This window comes from Hypomesus nipponensis, chromosome 23, assembly GCF_054491055.1.
Source record: "Hypomesus nipponensis isolate SF chromosome 23, ASM5449105v1, whole genome shotgun sequence".
NCBI classification, from domain to species: Eukaryota; Metazoa; Chordata; class Actinopteri; order Osmeriformes; family Osmeridae; genus Hypomesus; species Hypomesus nipponensis.
Window position 1 is genome coordinate 7297923 of NC_140383.1, and position 21401 is coordinate 7319323.

Genomic DNA, 21401 nt, shown 5'->3' on the forward strand with positions numbered 1-21401 from the left:
TGCTAGTATTTTATAGGATGACAGTTTCCTGTTTTAAACTTTGTTAATACCAATAAAACCGTGTTCATAAATACATTGTTGGTATTGTTGTGTATTCAAGGGTCTAACGTTTTTAACCTGTCCGGTTACAAATTTGGCGTAGTCGGCAGGACCCTTGACGTACACAGCAATATGAATAATGGCGGGCAGCCAATGGTAGCGGGGGCACAACCCCAAGTAGTGCCCACAATGATGCCATGGTTCATGAGTGGGCCATGGGTGCCAAAGTATAGCGGGGAAGGAGAACCATCCAAATTTCTAGATTGGCGAACCCAAATTGAGGCTTTTATTCGGGCCCAGGGGCTAAATGACGAACAGCGGGTAGACTTTTTGTTGAGCGTATTGGAAGGGAATGCAAAAAGGGAGGTGGCGCTGTTGGCAGAGGCTGATCGAAATACGGATGTAAAGATTCTGGACGCCCTGGCGAGGCTGTATGGGGGCCAGCAACCAGTAGCCCTGCTGCGAGTACAGTTCTTTAACTGTAAACAAGAACCTGGAGAGGATGTGGGCACGTTCACTCTTCGGCTGCGGGAGCTGCATCACAGGTGGAGAGCAAGAGACCCCCAGGATGCGGGCTCGGATGACGAACTGCTGCGCACCCAGTTTTCCATGGGCCTGAGGCAGGGATTAGCCAAACAAGAACTGCAAAGACAGCTCAGAAGGGTCACAACGCTTACATTTGTCCAGGTCTGTGCAGAGGCAAAAGCATTGGAGCGTGAACTGGGCCACACTGAAGAAGCCCAAGTTTGCCCAACTGTTGCCACAACATCCAAGAGGCCCTCAACGGTCACCTCTGATTGGCAGCAAATGAAGGAAGCCCTCCGAGCCGAATTGCGTCAAGAGTTGACAGAACAGGTGAGCCTCCTAAGTAAATCCATCGTCGAACAGCTGCAAGGGCGTTTAAACATCATACCAGCCACCGGTGCTACAGCACTGCCGGCCATGGGTGCAAACCCCCAACAGGCTTGGCGTCAAGAACATGACCCGAGACGACAGCGGCTAGGGTCTGCCCCCCCGGATAATACGTCTTACCAATGGGATGGCCAAGGGAGAGCCATTTGCCGCGACTGCGGGGAGGCTGGGCATATTCAGAGGTTTTGCCCACGGCGACGGCCGCACCAGCCGGGTTTTCGGTATCCCCGGTCACAGCAGGGCGAGTGAACCGGGAGGGGCCCCAGATCGTACCCCCACAAAGGCCCTCAATGGTGGGCAAATGCCCTGAAGTGGAAGTGTTTGTTCAAGGGCAACGGGTTCCATTTATACTTGACACTGGCTCCCAAGTCACCATGTTCAGCCAAACACTGTTCCAGCACTATTTTGGGGGGGAGTGCATACAAGATCCCAGTGGTATACCATGGCTAACCTTGAAAGCGGCCAATGGTCTTCGTATTCCTTATGTGGGTTATGCTGTCTTGGATTTTAGTATTGGGGGAATAGACATTAAGAAAAAGGGTGTGGTTATTGTGAGGGATGATTGTATAAACACAGAATATGGCCTCCTTGGAATGAATGTGGTGGCGGATTGTTGGACAGAGGTATTCCGTAGGGGGCACCCAGGAGTGACGGCATTTAAATCTGTGTTCTCTCCTCATGCAGAGAAGGCTTGGGATGCAGCTTTTGCCGCTTGCCAGAAAGCGGATACGTCGATGGGCCAGATGGAGCTACAAGGGGTGGCTAGACTCCAGCGGCAGTCCCCAGTGAGGTTACCTCCTACCACAGAGACTATTATCTGGGCCCAAGCTCCACAAGCAGCTGGCCTACAGGATTGCCTGGTCCTGGTTGAAGACCTAGAAGACCATGGGCACGAATGGAGAGTGGCCAGATCTTTGAGCTGGACCCGTGGGTGGGAGGGTCCCCCTGCGCATCTGCAACCCTAATCCTTTCCCGCTGGAACTACCTCAACGACGCCCCCTGGCTACAGTGACCCAGATTGACCCCAGAGATGTACAAGGGCGGTCGAAGTTGGTGCTGCGCAATACTGGTCCCCAGATAGTTGAGGTCGATGTACAGCACGTAGGGCAGACTTCAACCGAGGAGCACCCGGCACTGGCACTACGTGGGGAGGAATTGAATGACTATCAACAAGCACAACTGAAGGCCCTCCTGCAGAAGTGGTCACACATATTCGCTGCACACGATGAAGATTTTGGAAGGACCTCAGTGGTCACCCACCAGATACCCACTGGCACAGCACCCCCAATAAGAGAACGCTACCGCCCTGTCGCTCCAAACCTCTACCCAGAGTTGAGGGCCTTATTGCAGGGCATGCTTGACAGTGGGGTGGTGAAAGAAAGTTCGAGTCCGTGGGCAGCTCCAGTGGTCCTGGCAAAAAAGAAAGACGGGTCGTGGAGATTCTGTGTGGATTACCGCAAGCTTAATTCCGTGACTCACAAAGACTCCTTTCCCCTGCCGCGCATTGAGGAGTCCCTCACGAGCCTAACCCAAGCCAAATGGTACTCCACGCTCGACTTGGCGAGCGGATACTGGCAAGTGGATGTCGCACCAGAGGACCAGGAGAAGACTGCGTTCACTACACCCTTTGGCCTCTACCACTTTGAACGTATGCCTTTTGGACTCTGCAATGCGCCAGCTACGTTTCAGAGATTAATGCAACGTTGCCTCGGCTCACAAGTGTACGATCACCTCTTGATTTATCTCGATGACGTCATAGTCTATTCGCCCGACTTCCCCACCCACTTACAACACCTAGAACAGGTATTTACCCGCCTTCAAGAACATGGCCTGAAACTACAACCCCGTAAGTGTCATCTGTTCCAGAAGCAAGTGGTCTACCTGGGGCATGTGGTTAGCAGTCAGGGTGTGGCAACCGACCCAGACAAGACGGCCATTGTCCGCGATTGGGCTGCGCCCACGACCGTCAAGCAAGTGAGGTCATTTTTAGGCTTCGCGGGGTACTACAGGCGATTTATCCCTGCTTTCTCCAAAGTCGCCGCTCCACTTCACCAGCTCCTACAGGGCCAGGCTAATAGACCTTCTGCCCCAATCCAGTGGACAGCTGACTGCCAAGTTGCTTTTGACAACCTGAAACAGGCTCTTCTTAGTGCCCCCATACTGGCTTTTGCGGACTTCCAATTGCCTTTCAAGCTGTACACAGACGCCAGCCTGGATGGCCTAGGAGCGGTCCTGTCCCAAGTCCAGGATGGAAAAGAGCGGGTCATAGCATACGCAAGCCGTAGCCTCGCTCCGGCTGAGCGCAACGACAAAAATTACAGCTCCTTCAAGCTGGAGCTCTTGGCCTTGAAGTGGGCAATTACAGACAAATTCAAAGACTACTTGTGGGGGGCCCAAGTCACTGTGTTCACAGACAACAACCCGCTAGTCCACCTGCAGACCGCACGACTGGGGGCAACCGAACAACGATGGGTGGCCCAACTGGCCAACTACTCGTACGAAGTACGCTACCGACCAGGGACGGCCAACCGAAACGCAGATGTCTTGTCGCGACTTCCAGGAGAAGCCACCAGCACCACCACACAGGCCACAGCGTGCACGACGTCAGTAGAACCCTGCCCTGGCTCAAACCTATGGGCGACGCGTCAAATAGAGGATCCAGACCTACGACTCCTCCAGGCCTGGAGGCTAGAGGCAGAACCTCCAGTCACCGGTAACCGTTCGGCCTTGTCCCCACAACTCCGTCGCCTGCTTCAAGAGTGGGACCATCTGGAGCTTCAAGATGGAGCCTTGGTGAGGCACGTCACTGAACCTGACACTGGGGCCCCAGTAAGACAAATTGTCATCCCAGAGGGCCAAGCTCGATCGATATGGGAGGAATACCACAGAGCGGCAGGTCACGCTCACGGCGACAAGATGATGTCCTTGCTTAGGAGGAGGTTCTTTTGGGTGGGAATGAGTGCAAGTGCCCGGGCATGGACCACCGAATGTACCACCTGTGTGGTAGGAAAGCGGGGGCAACAACCAAAAGCCCCCCTGTGCCCCATTCCGTCCAGCTTTCCATTTGAAACTGTGGCCCTGGACTTTTTATCACTCGGAAGGCCCGCGGACCCTTACCAATATATTTTGGTCATCACGGATCTGTTTTCACGCTACGCACTGGCCGTGCCCACGAAGGATCAGACGGCTGCTACAACGGTGAAGGCACTGTGGACTGCTCTCATCCTCCCATTTGGCTGCCCAGAACGGATCCTCACCGACCGAGGGGGAGCATTCGAGTCGGCCCTAATGCAACAACTATGTGCCATGTATGGCTGCAGGAAGGTACATACTACCCCGTACCACCCACAGGGCAACGGGGCCTGCGAAAGGCTTAACCGCACACTTCTGTCCCTGTTGAGCACAATCGAGGTTAAGCACCAGGCCCAGTGGCCAGTTCATCTTCCAGCCCTCCTGCAAGCATACAACAATTCCTCCCACGCTAGCACCGGGATGACACCACACTACGTCGTGTTTGGCCGCCACGCCAGGCTTCCAGTGGACATGCTACATGAAGTCGCACCACCTCAACAAAGAGCTGATCTAGACGGGTGGGTCCGAACGCACTATCACTCACTTCTACAAGCTTATGACGCAGTACGGGGAAATGCGGAGCGTCGTGTAAACTGGAACCAAAAACGGTATGACCGCAATGCCCGTACCTTGCCGCTGCTACCTGGAGAGAGGGTGCTAATCAGAAATTTTCGCCGTCGGGCTCAAGGTAAATTGGCCCCTCAGTGGCTCCCATTACCCTTTGTAGTCGTCTCCCAGCCTTACCAGGACCGGCCAGTATTTGCTATACGGCCAGAGGGTAAAGATGGTCCTATTCGAACAATCCATCGTAACAACTTGAGATCCTGTCCTGGTGATCCACCACCAACCAACCACACCCCTGCGAACCCACATAGAAACGACACCTGGCAACCAGAACCGGTTTGGCCATACATCCCACTGGCACGCCACCAACTGATGCCACAACAGCAGCAGGAACCCACAGCCGCACCGCTGAGACCGGCCGCAGCGCCAACGGCCTCCACAGCAACGCCACCTCCTGCCATTGCTCCAGTCGCCCCGGCCCCCGAAGCCCCTGTATACGATCTAGTAGTTCCTCTTAATGTACCTGTAGATCATGGCCCAACCCCTACACACCATCAAGGAACCGCAACGGGTACCCCACCAAGGTACCCAGCTCGCCACAATCGGGGTCAACCTCCAGCACGGTACCGCCCTGAGGATTGAACCAGACAGTAGTGCTCGGGACGACCACTGTTAATGTGGGGGGGAATTGTAACGGGAGCAAATGTCATTCATTTGAACACATGTTTGGGGGCGGGACAGCCGATATCGTTCTGTATGTTTGCTGTGTCGGTGTTTGCGTGACATCTCTCTACAGGTGTTCCTTATCGGCGGGCTGATTTGACCACCTACGGGATTGGCTGGGTAAAGGCATAAGAACAAACCAAGATCTCCTCTCAGGGCTCGCACCCGACTACGGACGACAACGGTTTCCACACACGGAGGCGAGATCCGGAGCCAGCCGCCCTCTTCCCCGAGTCCTGGATGATCGGTCAGCACGGTGCCTCCAAGCCCCATCAGATTGTTCAACGCACTCAACTCCACGCCATAAAGGGAAGTAGCCCCGCTATTACTTTATGTGTGTAAGAACAACTGCAACCGTGATCGTTACATTTGGTTGCGTTTAATTATACACCTCCTGCACTTCCCCAGCACACAGAAGAAGCAGACGCCATCAGCAGTGTGGACGACTACCCCGAGACGAACTATTGTTGGTGTGGATTATAGTTTCCTGTTTCCCCAGTCTGAGCTGGGCTGCTAACGCACGGGGGAACAACGTCAGTGCCTCGTAGGCGTGGCCGACAGGCTCGCATCTGTCCCTCAACCTCCTCCTGGACTTCGGTTGGCTAGGCCGTGGGTTGGGCCGTGAGTACTGTCGAACGGTGATTGGCCTTCGAATCCGTTCCCCGTTAGAGTAGGGAATTGTGTATTTTAAATTGTGGTTAGACTTTCCACTGGCTGCCCGCAGTGTCACCATATTTATATCGATTATCTTCATACCTGGGGCTCTGTGTTGTCATACTGGGTGGTGATCTTACCTGTTGGCTCATTTAGCCTCCAGCTGTTTGCATATTGCACATGCTATTATAGTGCCAGATTGTTTGCAGTTTTTGCACGTACGTTTGCAGTGTCATTGTTTACACGCTTTGCACAGACTGATCTCAGTGGGGATCACTGCTTAAACTTTGCACATCTTGACGTTTTCCACTATAGGGTTACCACACGGTCGGTTAGATTACTATAGCCCTCTTTACAGGTTTGCAGATAATACCCATTTCCACTGCCGGCGCCTAGTCTGGCCACCCTGTTCTAACTGTGAATTGATGAGTTGTTTTCTTGTGTTATTTCCTCTGCTAGTATTTTATAGGATGACAGTTTCCTGTTTTAAACTTTGTTAATACCAATAAAACCGTGTTCATAAATACATTGTTGGTATTGTTGTGTATTCAAGGGTCTAACGTTTTTAACCTGTCCGGTTACAATAGTTTACTTCAGTGACATCTTCCGATGCAGACAGAGTGCTGTGGAACTCTCCGAGGTACTGAAAGTTCACCACGGAATTAACAGTGCGGGTGTGGAACAAACCACCGAAGTAAATGTAGGCTACTGTGCTGGTAATAAATCATCATGTGACGGATAGCAGTCCGCAGTTGTTTTTACTACTTAATGTTGTCTCATAAGTCTTTTGGTAGCCTAATGCATGTCTCAAGCAGAGCAGGAGAGCCATTGTTGACGGCAACAATGTTGACACCTAACGTTTAAAATGCTTATACATTTGAACAGTGCAGTGGGGCGCCTTTTATCAACAAAACTAAAGAACAAGTGAAGACATCATGTGAATAGGCTTCCAGAAGCTGCATTACATTCACTGTATGACACAGTGAATTGGTGTCTTTAAAGATCGGCATAATGGCTTCGTGATATTCACTCCCATTTATCTTCGGACATAATGTTTATGTAGCCGCTAAACCCCCCCCAAATCTGTTTTGACGTGGTATGAAGGAAGACATGTTCAAAAATACATCTTAAAGCCTAGTAGAATTAATTTAAAAAAACTGGCGTGACTCTACATTGTCCCATCAAACAGGCAAACTCGGCAATTGTAGATTGACATAATGCAGCTATAAATATCATTCATTTTAACGGAAAGGATAAGGATCAACAAATACGTTATTTCCAATGTAGGAGACGTTCTCATATAGCCAGGCTGAAGAACGGCACCAAAGCACATATCTAACCTTTAAAAGCTCTCTCATGCTTACTTTAATGTTAGTTATTATAGACCCAGGAAGGGGGGCCTCCAGAATGAGACTACAGACCCAATTTGTAAATTGGTATTAGCTTTTAAAAGGCTTTTATCTTTCATCTCACTTTCTATAAACCTTGATGTTCCATCTCTCTATGCAGTGGCGGCGGCACAGGGGGGGCAGGGGGGGGCGGTCGCCCCTCCGAAAAATATGTTGGGGGGGCGTCGCCCCCCTCAATAAAATCCACCACAAATGTCGAGAGAAATTCACGGCGTAACTCTGCCCCCTAAAATACAGGAAATAGCATTTCAGAGAGTCGAGATTTCATTTTTTTTGCGGGGCAAAAAAATCTCGCCCCTCCATCACAAAAACCGTGCCGCCGCCTCTGCTATGTGTCTCTGTCTGTTTTGCTGTCTCTCTCTCTTTCAGCGGATGTCTCAGAGACGGCCGCCATCAGCCAAGGGTTATCGTCCGAGACAAGGGGAGCACTCCAGGGGGTTGGTATTTCCGCTAATTTGAAAGGTTTGGCTTTTGCATCTCTGACTAAGACTACATAATCAGGAAAGTCAAAGGGATCTATTTAGCATAGTTTTCCAATTTCATAATACATTTGCATGCAAAGCTGTATATAACTGTCATAGGTTAAAGAATAAGCTTTTCATTTAATTGGACTTCATCCAGTTTTCACCAAAAAGAATTGTCTGAGAGTGGAAAAGGTGTTTAGGTTAAACTTACAGTACAATTCATTTGAATTTCTAATGTATGTTGCTCCTGACCTCATTATGTAATAATGAGATGAAGAGATGAAGAAAAAAAAAAAATGAATCTGAATTTCGAGACACAAATGGGAATTGGGATTGTTTCTCATACATATATGATTATATGATATATGTGGCACACTTCGGCACAATAATTTGGATCTATGGAACATCTCTTTTTTTAATTGGAAGTTTTGATTGCCTTTGTGTGTGTGTGTTTGTGTGTGTGTGTGTGTGTGTGTATGCGTGTATGTTGTCCTGGCTGAACTATTGTTTAGATTAATCATTTTGCCTACTCCCCACAGCTGCAGATGCTGCTTGGCAGTTTGATATCTGAACAAGTTACTGGCCACATTATCTGTCTCCTCTTGACAACACAGTGCCAATTCTGTGTCCCCAGATGTCAGGCATTGCCTTTGGCAGGACCAGGTAGCGGTGGAGAGAGACGCACAACCATGTCTGCTTCCCATAGCTACATCAGAAAGACTCCGGCCTGATTTACTCTGTTCATATCTTCATGTAGTTTGTTTGTGTATTGAAATGTACAGAGCAAAGTTTGTAGGTGGATTTAGAGGAAGAGTTCCTCCCATTAGGGACACGGGGAGAAAGAACGGCATGAATGTCTTGCTGCTGCAGAAACAGAGTAGAGCTTATCAATCTTAATAAATAAATAAATGGTGAATAAATGGTGAGCAGGCTTGCCTCTTTAAAGTATGGTACTGCATGTACAGCATGAGATATCTCTCCGGTTCAATTCATCACACATCTGGTACTACATTTAGAGCGATCAGGTATTAAAGTTTCATTTCTAGGTAGAAAAATATGGACAGAACAACAACAACACTGGTCGCGAGTGTCAAATCCCAAGATGTTTAATGCATTTGGTTGAATAAAGCACCCTTTATTCCATCATTCTTTGCTTAATAAAACAAAACTTGAGGGAAATCAGCAATACTTTGAGTGAACTTTATAAGAATCTAAACAGGAGGTTAGCTTTGCAGATAAGCTTCCAATGTTGGATTTCCTTTAAGGCATTAAGATCCCCCTTATTCCTCTCATTGACAGACTTCATAGCGATAGGATATTTTTTTCCATCAAAATGTTCAATTTTCTTATCATTCAGAAACAGGGTCAACACATGGCCGGCGGCAGACTGAAGTCCTGATTAGAACCCACAACTATCTACTCCTTAATCCTCAGTCTCACTGATCCCTTACACTTCCCTACAACGCCTCCTCACACTGCGCCGGATATTTCTCCTCCCAACACTTATGTACACACACACAGACGGAATTAGCAACACTGTGGGGGCAACACAGCCCTATCATACCCGACCAGCTCTACACAACTGGTGGTGGACCAAAAATAAAACACCATACTGCTAAACTGAAATGCATTTCAAAATGGAGAACATAGAATGTGTCACGAGACACTTTGATCCTTGGCAGTAAGGAACGAGGAGACAAAGGCAGGTGAAGCACTTTTACTTGTACTTTAGGATTTCAACAACATACATTATTTGCATTGCATAGCGTAGTGCAAAGACAATTACCCACAATAGCGCCTGGTCTGAACAGGGTTTATATACTGTGTGTAATTGATGATGATGAAGTGCAGTTGTGTGCAATAATGAGGTGTGAGTCGGTCCGTGTTCCTCCGCTATCCTCAGTACTCTGGGGAACTAGACCGTCTGAGGGGTGCAAGAGGAGGATCCGCGACAGAATGTTGAAAATTAAAGAATGGCAGGCATGCTACAGTAGCCTTGGGCACCTTCTTTTTTGAACAGGAACCAGTGACTCAAGAACATTGGCTGTGGACTGAACTTACATCTGAAGTAATTGAGATAAGGTGTTTCCCTCAACTTGACTGAGTACAATGCTGTAATTCCCCCTACTTTCATCCTCCAGTCAACTCCCCTCACGTTTGACTACCACAACACCAGCTGAGGTGAAGGCAGAGATCACAGCTAAAGGCCCTTGTAGGCATTTCTCTCATGGATATACTTTCAACCCAGCATCCAATGTTTACTTCAAGGAGGTTGGGTTTAGATGTACCCTGTGTCTCCAATGTCATACTTTTATAATGAACTATTTAGTATGTACAACAGCAGTGCATATACTGTGTATTGCTTTGAAAAATCCAGGAACAGATTGTTCCTCTGCATCAATTCGTTAGAAGGCACTGCAGTTTATGATTGGGATGACAGGAGATTGCATATAAATCATCATTGCAGAAATCTCTCTGTCTCTTGCTAGAACACACGCACACTTCAATAGCTTCTACTTCTTTGTTACAGTAAGACATCCAAGAGCACCTGTGCGTTAAAGCACATTGTGACTGGCAATCTTGACCCAGAACATTTAGTTTAATTAAATATTTGAGAAACCAAACAATCATCCAGGAGAACAATTAATTACAGGCACTGATGAAGAGCCAGCTGCTGCAGCATGATGTAGACTCTTATCACAGATAACAGTTTCACATCATTCTGCATTGCTATCTTCTGTTCTTTACAAAAAGTATCATATGACATTTTGAATATGACTTATTGAACAGCTAGGGAAGACTTTATGGATCCTTTTAGTTTTTACTTCAGTCTGCATGTGTCCATTATTGTAATGTGTAAAACAAATATTGATGATCATCATCATCTTAAACTTTATTTCGGACACTTACTAGGTCCATAGATTAAAAGACAACATGCAGACAAACATAATATAAAGTCACGAGGCACATCATTTTCTGAGGAAGCTCAGACGTGCACATAATAGAAAAGTACTGAACTTAATGCCGGATTGGTCAGTACCATGATGATACTGTTCATGAAGGTTGTGAGTCTGCACATGCAGCTGTACATGAGCAGCACTGCAGGGCAGGTGGGCACATCCACATGAACAAACATTTGGCTTGCAATGCTCCATTGTGTTACCTTTAACAGCATCCGCAAGCCATCGTTATAGGCAACATTCAGTCTGTGCATACTACTCTTTTTGTAGTGCCTCCACAAGTGGGCAGTATACATGGGGGTACAGTATGCGTTGAACAGTTTGGTCTTAACGGGTGGTGAGCATGCACCAAATTTTCCGATCAGCATATTAGATTGTCCATAGAGCATTCGACACTGTCTATTAATGTCTCTGTCATCAGACAGGTCAGCACTGATGTAATGTCCCAGATATTTACATTGATCAATAACATGCAGTTTGTTTCCAGACAAGGATAAGTCGGAGGAAGACAGTTTAGAGTCCCCCCTGCTTTGGACAATCATGATGTTACTTTTCTTTGCGTTGTATTGGATATCAAAATCTGATCCATATTGGGAGCACACCTGTAACATCCCATGTAGTCCTGCACTATATGGACCGAGAATTACTAAATCATCAGCATACATTAGATGACTGATGATACCGTTACCAACCTTACAACCCATTCTATCATTTAAAAGCATTGACAATTCAAAACTCCATAAATCAAAAATCCTGTGAAACAAATGGCAAGCAAGGGATACAGTTTTCTACTGGCATTTTTTTAATGCTCAGCATATTTCCTGTCTGCACCACATGACTTGTTATTTAGCCCCGTCCCTATATCAATAGACCTCTCAACATCTCCAGCTACAAAAGAATTGCTTTTGACACTGTTAAAAATGTCACAATAGTGTTTTTTCCACAGCTGAGCGATCTGCTCTGCTCCACTTGTGCCGTCAATGTTAGTTGGTAGGGGCATTTTAGAATTGTCTTAGAATTGTCCTCTTTCCAGAAATCAATAGGACTATGACTTTGTAGAGTTTTGGCCAGTGTTTCCGAGTGTTCTCATTTCTCTTTATGTAGCGCAGGTCATATTCAAAGATTAAGTGTTATAGATGAATAGCAAATATGGTCTAGAGTCTATAATAAACTTCTAGAAACAATACAATAGCGCCATCGTCTGGCATGAGAGCTATTATTAAAAGAAAAATATACTTTATATGACCACTAGATGGTGCCAACAGCCTGGTTGTCAAACAGGGCTCACAGCTAACCAAGACAACCTTAGTTTACACTTTTCATTCAAATCTATAAAAGGTGATTTGTGGTGAAATGTAAGACTGTGTGTGTATTCTTGTGACTGACCCTCCTTTTATAAGGACAAACCAAAACGCATTACAGCACAAATGAACAGGCACACAATAACAACAAGTAAATAAACCAATATTTTATTTTTAATTCTTCAGATACTGAAATCCTGAGGCTAGATTGAAAGGCCATCATTTTGGGAGCCCTGTCTAGCTCTTCAGGTCAGACATTAGCCAGTTATTAACACAATGAGGTAACAGGTACAGTAATAAATTATTCTTGTTTTTTCTTTTCAAAAACACTTGCAAGAACTGTATATCAACAATACAAAAAGTATCAAACATAACTGATATAACCTTTCTTCAGACAAACATTTATTATCTTCTGTGTTCGTTCGTGATACTGCCAAAGGTTGCCATGTCTGTTGCTTCCAAGTCCTTCCAAGTCCTTTACTTTTCTATTTTGTTCTTACTCCACTTAGCAGAATACGAAGTCTCTCTTGACCACTGTAACTGATGGACAGGCTTACACAGGCAGATTGGGCTACATAGCGACAGGTACATTTTTCACCTTTTTGCATGAAGTCTTCTATTATGCCTTCACTTACATTTGCAGATTTGAAAAACATGCTGATATGAAAGTCAGAAATCGATCGTTAAGTGCAAAGTTTTTTCTTTTCGTCTATTTTCAAGAGACGATTTTCAACGAGACAAAAAAAATCCAAAAGTCATTTTTTTGTGCTTAACAGTACAAGCCATTTAGTAGGTCGTTAAATATTCTCTGCCAGACAAAAAGCCAGTCATCTTGGTGCTTCCAGTGAGTGGTCCCCTGATAGCTCTGTGACCCCATAGTGACCCCTAATGTGACCCCTCTGTGACCCCTAGTGACTGGCAGCAGCTTCTTAGCTAACCCCTGAAATGCAGTCACATCCTGTGCTAGTGCCCGGGGCCCTTTACTAATCCACTAGAGGACGCAGTTGGATGTGTTGGGTATTACCACTGGTCTGTTTCCTGGATGTGTTGGCTATTACCACTGGTCTGTTTCCTGGATGTGTTGGATATTACCACTGGTCTGTTTCCTGGATGTGTTGGCTATTACCACTGGTCTGTTTCCTGGATGTGTTGGCTATTACCACTGGTCTGTTTCCTGTTTGAGTCATGAAGCAGGGCCCGCCCCCAGAGTTGTAGCGTGTATTTGAGGTAATAGACTACAATGCATCTTAAGGCTGATAATCTTAAGCAAGAGTTTGAATGCCTGCTTCTCAACCAGTTAAACGTCTTATAACATAGCCTTTACACTTTTAATTTTCCCCAGCTTCAAACAACTTATCTTTTCTTCTTTTGACCACAACATACTTGCTTTCATTTCACAATGAAATCCAACACTATGGAGAACCACAATCACAATGAACACTCACACAATGGGTTTTCACCAACGATAGCACAAGCACCTGAACCATGGGTCCCGCCACACACCCCAAACCCACCCTGCCCCAGACCCTTCCAGTATCCCCCCCACAACCATGCACAGCATCATCCCAGACATGGAGCAACACTCAAGTAAGTCCACTAAGGCATGTCACCGGAGTGCTATCCTTGGACTGGTCTGGGGGTGGAGGAGGGGGAGGAGGGTGGAGGAGCGTCACAAACATCAGTCCACCCAGCTAAAAAATGTGCACCCCATTCCCCAATGAGACGGGTGGATGGGTCTTGTGTCAGCTGGCCTTGCTCCATTCCTCCCTTCCTCTCTTCATTCCTCACTCCCCTCTCTGCTCCGATTCTTGGTCCGTCTCGTGCCGGTCTGATTCCAGCCCTGCCCTGCGGGGAGGGGGAGGAGGAAGATGAAGAGGGGGGGGCAGATGTAGAGGAGGCAGATGAGCGTGGTCACAACACCACACAGTGGATCCTGTGAGAGCCTGTGGAACGGTCACTACGCCACTTGGTCTTCTTTTTTTTCTTCTGGCAGCGCTCCGGCACCTGCTGCCTGCAAGAGCGGAGAGGAGGGAAAGAGAGGAGGGAAGAACATTAGACATGGTGTTTTCCTTCAGGCAGAGGAGTGAGGCTGAGAAGCAAAGCTGGGACACTGTTTTTTATATTAGAGTAAGAGTGAGAGTGCATAAGAAAATGTGTGAGAGAGCGGCTGTGTGTGTGTGTGTGTGTGTGTGTGTGTGTGTGTGAGTGAGTGAGTGAGTGAGTGAGTGAGTGAGTGAGTGAGTGAGTGAGAGAGAGAGAGAGAGAGAGAGAGAGAGAGAGAGAGAGAGAGAGAGAGAGGAGAGAATCCTTTACACTGACAGATAGGTGGCCTCGTTGGCTCACTAATAAGCCAATCTCAAACCTTTTCTGGAATCTGTGGGCCCTCCAACAGGATATGACCTCATACTAAATATCAACACAAACTGGATTCCTCTGAAATTACACGTCTGTTCATACAGGAAATGGCTCTCTTTTTTTCTCTCTCTTGCCTTCCTCTTTTAACTTTCACTGGCATACCAGACTCTCATTGTCTGTAAAAGTAGTGACTAGATTGGTGTTCTTGGTCAAGTCAAATTTGTTTGCCTAAATTATATGTTTCTGTCTAAGAGCCATTGCAAACCTGATATATCCTATTGTTCTAACCCCGCATGTGTGCATAAAGCATCTCTGCATAAAAATGTTTGACTTACCTTATAACTCTGACTAACTCATGAAAAGCCTTGTCCACATTCATGGGAGGATCCTTGGCACTTGTCTCTATATACGTAATCTAAGAAAATCACAAATATGGTTATCCAATAATCAGTAATAAATCATTCACATTTTCTCCAGACATTCATTTGTGTCCTCCTAAATAGCCTATGAAATAGCTATGGATGGCTTGGGCAGAGCCTCAGTGTGATCCCACCAAGCCTAAATCATACCGTACAGTAAAAATGCTGACTCAGCCTTCTACTTCCTAGCACACAACAACTTCTCTCCCTCCGAACATCTTCCCATGAATCTCTCCCCATTCCTTCCAACCCCTCTCGGTCTGGACTGTATTTTCTGTCTTGGTGAGCAGACTGAGGAGACACTCACATTGTGTTTGTCAGCCATCTCATGTCCCTGCTCGCTGGTGATTTTACGCAGATGAACCAGGTCCACTTTGTTGGCCACAAGCACCATGGGGAAGGCCTCCCTAGCAGGCATTGGGAGGCACAGACGGAATTAAAACACAGTCTTCTACTCTGGCTGGCTTGGTTAAACTGTAAAGGAAGCATTAGCTGTGGTCCGTGTCAGAGACTTGTCACTCCCTCCTTACCATGTGGCGCCTCACCTGTCTTTGACCCTGAGGATGAGCTGGTGGAAGCGGTCCACATGTTCAAAGCTGGCCTTGTCTGTGACAGAGAACACTATTAGGAAGCCATCGCCCGTCCTCATGTACTGCTCTCTCATAGCACTGAACTCCTCCTGACCAGCGGTGTCCAAAACTGAAACATAGATAGAAAAAAGTTCAAAACAAACTGTACTTTTAACCCGAATATTCAAAGTTTCGTGCATTTTTGTAAATCAACAAAGAAAAGCTCAACAGCCCAAAATTATTTTCTGCACCCGAAGGAAAAGTATCATGAAAATCTCAAGGGAAGGTAGATCATTATTACCATCTAGTATGGCCCACTGTCCGTCAATCTCAGTGTGTTTCAGGTAAGAGTCCTCGATGGTTGGGTCATAATCTGGTACAAAAATCTTCTGGAAGAATTGAATGGTGAGGGCGCTCTTCCCCACGCCCCCGTCCCCCACCACCACTAATTTGTACGTGGGAAGGTTGTCACTAGGGACAGCGCTAGTTGCCATGGCAATGGCTACACCTGGAACAAAAACAGGGGTGGGGGGGTGGGGTGTAAGAGAGGGGTGTTGTTACTTAGCAGCGGTGATGCCATGTAGCAGCGGTCTAATCATCGCCACCGAGACAAGATGGACTACATGGAGAGTGGTGCAGAGTACAAGTGAGCCAAGCACCACAGAATAACATCAGCCATCGACAATTCATCCTAGCCTGACTGATCAAACGTGATGTTCAGAGTATAGCTGTAGCTTTAGACAGTGTGGCTCTCGGGTCGCTTCAAATCAGAGCAGCATTCACCAAGTGAATGACTGAAATCAAACGGGATATGCAATTGACCCCACATCATTGCAGGCATAATAAGATGATTCCATCCTCCTTGTTCTTTTAATGCTGTGTACAAAGTGCAGCTAGTACAATATACATACTTTCAGAGAGGGTTGGAATGATGCTCAGATTAACCCACAATGCAACACGGCAGGAGGAAATACAGTCATTATTTCAGGCTGAAACACTCCCATAATGCATCAAGTTATAGCGCTTTCTTGTCCTTTGTCCCTGCCACATACAGTATGTATTGCAGCACTTCATATTACAAATGGTAACATTTGAAGATAGAATAGAATAATGCAATGAGTGAGGAGCTACAGTATCAATTGAACAGTTTGAATTAATATCTGATGTAAGCGTGTGTCCATTAAACATTTTATTTAATCTTATACCAGTAGTGCACAGTAGCAGAGGCTTACAGATTTTACCAGAACTTGCAAGGCTGTTCAGGAGCGGTGGGTTACACAGACAATCTATGGACAAAGAAAGGAGTCAACTGAGGACAGAAACCTGAAACGTTGTGGCGATTATTGCATGACATTTAGTTAATTTAGCAGAAACTTTTATCCGATGTACATATTGTACATAATATAGAAAGTAGATCAAGGGTCAAAAGTGCATAGTTCTACAGTATTTCAGAAACAAGGAACATTCTGTATTTACTAGCCACATCGCAAAGCACCCACTTCTCAGCTACAAGGCACAATCATCACAATGATTCTCAGTGGTTGGAAAAGCGCAAATCGTGTGAAAACACAAAGACGCTACTCTGTTTTGACATCCATTTGGGTTCAAAGGCAAGTCTGATGACACATGCAGAAAAAAAAGAAGTACAATTTTAAATTGGATGGTGGTATTTACACCAGCTCCAGGCACTGAGAGGGACCTGCACAGCCTGTGGGTAGAGTCACCTACGTTGGGCTAGGCTTTGAAAAGGAGTAGGGGACAGGCCAGGCCAAGGAGGCAGTAAGGTGGAAAACATGAGGCACCAGGCTTCAACAGGCAAGCAGGAAACAGCTGTCAGCTGAGGTCTACAGCCCCTTCCTTCTCACTACAATGGAAGGAAGGAAGAGGTTTCCTTCCTCACTACACCCCGATCCAGTAAGTCACAACCTACAGTCGGACAAGACTGCACCCCCCATTCACACCCCAACATGACATGGCAGGAAACACTTAATCAGTCACGTACATTAAATCCATCACGTACTTAAAGCTCTGTACAAAACAGTCTCATGCAGATATGCACCATAGAACCTTGTTTGTGGTCTAGCTTCCTGAATCAATTAAGGAGTATCATTGATGTCAAGAAAGCGCAATTTTAGTGTAATTGTAGTTTAGACATGTTTCAGTTAGTTCTTCTAAAAGGAAGGCAACGGACTAGTTTGCCAGGTGTTGATTTAACAGTCCAAGATTAGCGAGTCATATGATGATTGTTCATCATCTGATGATTCACCAGAAACATCCAACTTAATATGCTGTCAAACTGATTTCTGCAATTCTGAGCCAAAGGACTTGACCTTCGAAACAATGGGGATCCATGCAGTAATGGATCATACATGTTTTATATATATATATATATATATATATATATGCACCCTCGACAGAGCAGAAGAGTGGTAGGACAGATTATATCAAGAACACATGCAGCCTGATCAAAACTCTGATCACACCACATCCATAACTGGTCAAACCATGTCCCTGAAAGTCTTCAACTGTACATGACTTGGTAAAGGAGTAGGCTAGATCTCATGACTACTGTGATAATTGCTGCTACACTACTCCACTTGAGACTGCTTCTCAGGGAATGGAATGTATTAGTCAATGTGATCAACTTTGGCATCTTGTTGACTCTGCATTATGCTGCCTCTGATGAACTGACAAAGCCACATATTTTGGAAGACCTTACTCTCTCACTATTATTTCTAGTCTGTCACAGTTTATCCCAGGGGATTGTAATGGCTCACAATCAATCAGCACGACTGTTCTTTTAAGACAAGTCTTACACTAAGAAAGTGTCAAGAGTTCAGGTATCTTACTCGTTGTTGCATTATCTGATGAATTCCCTTTTCTATTCGTAGAGGGATGGATATGTTTAGTCTTCTGAAAAACTACTGAGAGCTGCAGCTGGTGATTTCATTCAATGATCTGGGACATCGATAATTCTCTCTATGGGAATTTCTTAAATGTATTTTTTCTATCCCAGCATGAATGACACTTGAAACAAATGGAAGATATGGGCTTCACCAATGTAGACTGGGAAGCCAGAATGAACAAATATTGCATAAGATTTTCAGCACTGTGATCATTAAGAATGCCAGCTCAAAATTACAGGGGAACCTAAGTGACAAAACGTCCGAACATCCTAAGGCCCGTTTTAAACAACGCCGCCGCCCACAAGTAGCCTATATTTGTTGCTTCATCTTCTTGAGAAGTTTGCAGCAATAAGCAATTTCCGCAAATGTAGCCTAATATTAATGGCCGTCATTTTCCATTAGAGGGCTGATAACATTAAATCTCTTGGAGAATAAGTTAATCGGTTGACATACTAGATTTATAATAAACGGACATAGCCTAATCTAACAATGATTAGGCCACGTAAATGTACGATTCAGTAGATTATTTCAACCTTTTTTTTATGAAAACGCAACTTACTATGATATGTTTTCTTGGGCACAACCTCTTCACGTTCTGTTTGTATTCTTCATCCCTCGCCCTAATGTCATATCAAAGCCACAGTTTTGCCTTTAAAATGAGAGCGTGCCTCACACATCCGCACAACAAAACCGTTGTATTGCAAATCTTTATATCGCAACAGCTGATACTATAAATAGAATACCATCACAGGGGTGGACCTTCTGCCGATTATAAATTAAACCCATCGGAGTTTTCCTCCATGGAAACAGTCGTTTTATAAATTAAATAGTACTATTGTTAAATAGCGTGTTATCATATTAAAAGATTTTACCTCTAGAAAAACTGGAAATCTTCCGAGGTGGTTAAGAAGTCTCCCTTTCAGAGAGAGTGGGCTGTTCCGTTATGCCGCGGCACTCAGACTTTCTTTAAAGGTGTAGTTCTTTCAAATTCGGATAAACTACAGCTTGGGGGCGACACATGTGATGTGAAATGATAATAGTCAAATATTCAGTCATATTATCCGATCGAAAACATATATTTTGAGCCAATACGTTTAATTAAATTACATTAGATATAAGAAAACAATCAAGTGGAAGGATGGGTCTCTGAAGAGCAGCCTATTCATGCCTTGTAGCAAGCTGACATCACATACAGGAACTAATAGACCAGTTGCAGGGAGAAAGGTAGTTAAAGTGATAAATAATCTGATTGGGGTGGGGCGTGGGGGTGCTCGATATCAGACTCACTCTCATAAATAAGTCATGCATTAGATTGTGCTGCTGCCTTTTACAAGGCTCATTGCAGTAGCTAATAGGTTTGAAATGAAATGGACAGCACTCACTCTCTTTTGCAAACAGTATACAGCTGTTCCGGTAACCTCTTTCTATCTCTCTCAGAAGCATGTTCCAAGATTCCAGGAACACCTTGGATTTATGTTCCATGCAGTGATCTATACTAATATGGTATACTACAAGAGGAGAGTCATTGGGGAATGAGAGACTGGTGTGAGTGGAGATGTACACATAGGCCTATTGATTTTGCTTTTGTGAATAGCAAAAAGGCAATCAACGTGCTCTGGATTGATTGATCGATTGATCACTCCATGATTTATTGCTGAACCAATGGAATTTTAATTTGAGTATTGATTTAAAGGTCTCTTATTAATTTGCTTACTCTACATAAAGGGTCACATTAATATATGTAATTTAGTGGATTAACTAAAATATGTTTGCATGTTTAACTGAGGTATCGGTTCAAAGGAAGTTCATTACTGGTTTATGTAGTATACAACAAAAATCCATAGCTGCTCATGTTGTTCTTGTAATTGAAATTGAAAAAGCTTAGAACAAAATATGACTTTATCATGTTCTCAATTGATTCATGTGCAAGTAAGGGCCATGCAAGTAGATGTTACCCATTGCCTAGTAACATCCCACCATGGACTAAAAGGTGTCCTTAATATTAATGTGAGTGCAGAATAAACGTAAGGGCCTGGGTCAGGAGTGCTGCATCAAATACTATACTGAACAACACTAATAGAATACAAATGATTTCAGATGTATTATGTATTAAAAATAAGCAAACTTGTCTTTGATTATGACAAACTTTCCACTCATAACTGAATGCCAAGGTGAAGACAATATGGAAATCATAACTGGGTTATGTATGTTTGCATAGACCACCATACCATGGGCCTGCGCAAAAGTTGATTTTTATCTGCATGCTAAATATGGGTAACCTAATTCTAACTGCTTGGATATTCCTCACATTTTTCCCAGAGCTAGTTGCCATGGTGACTGTCTGAGCACAGAGGAGCCTTCTCACTCAGGGTAGTATATCTCCGCAAATCCTATGTAAAATGGAACATTTTGCCATTACTGGTATTTCAAATACTACATTTTCACATACAAGCATGTTATTTTCCAAACAATGGACTCTATTCTGTTAACAATGTTCATATTTACATATTTATTTTCTCTATTTTCATATAGGAATTAACCCTGCTACGTGTCACATTCAGTCCTTCATTACCATCCTTAGCATACTATACTCAAACAGCAGCTGCAGCTGCATTACAATTTCATAGCAGCTCACATTTCTTAAGCACTTATTGATCTTATCCATGGAACACACACAATTACGGTATAAGCTGTTGACTGAGCAGTAGTTCTCCAATCTGATTCAGTTAGATTAATTGTTATTTATCATGTATTGTCACATGTTAACTGCCAATAAATATATATTTTTAAAGTAGTTCCAATAAATGCGTGTGTGACAGAAGAAGAGTGATGTAATTACGCTGCTATCAAATGCTGGGAAGGACCTAGAAGAATAAAACAGAATCAGAAACAGCAAATAGAATGCTCATGGGTCCATCCAAGAAGGGATCAATGGGTGTCTGACACAGAAAGCAGAAGCATAGGCACACGCACGCAAACACACACGCTCGTGTCAAACTGTTCAAATCATTCTGTCAATGGTTCAAATGTAGTTTTACAGCACCAGTAAAGTTG

At 45.0% G+C, this 21401-nt stretch overlaps 1 protein-coding gene across 2 annotated transcripts; it reads right to left on the reverse strand.

Moving 5' to 3' along the window:
• Positions 1 to 12250: 12250 nt before the first annotated feature.
• Positions 12251 to 19039, reverse strand: mrasa (muscle RAS oncogene homolog a). Of its 2 annotated transcripts, XM_084688799.1 has the most exons (7): positions 18907 to 19039; positions 16674 to 16727; positions 15743 to 15949; positions 15418 to 15571; positions 15180 to 15279; positions 14789 to 14868; positions 12251 to 14109 (listed from the first exon to the last, which is right to left on the reverse strand). In XM_084688799.1, exons 3-7 carry the CDS (start codon positions 15933 to 15935, stop codon positions 14010 to 14012), a joined length of 627 nt encoding a protein of 208 aa, XP_084544925.1. In that variant the 5' UTR covers positions 15936 to 15949; positions 16674 to 16727; positions 18907 to 19039; the 3' UTR covers positions 12251 to 14009. The 2 variants fall into 2 exon arrangements, with proteins under 2 accessions (XP_084544925.1, XP_084544926.1); XM_084688800.1 differs by lacking the exon at positions 16674 to 16727.
• Positions 19040 to 21401: the final 2362 nt, after the last annotated feature.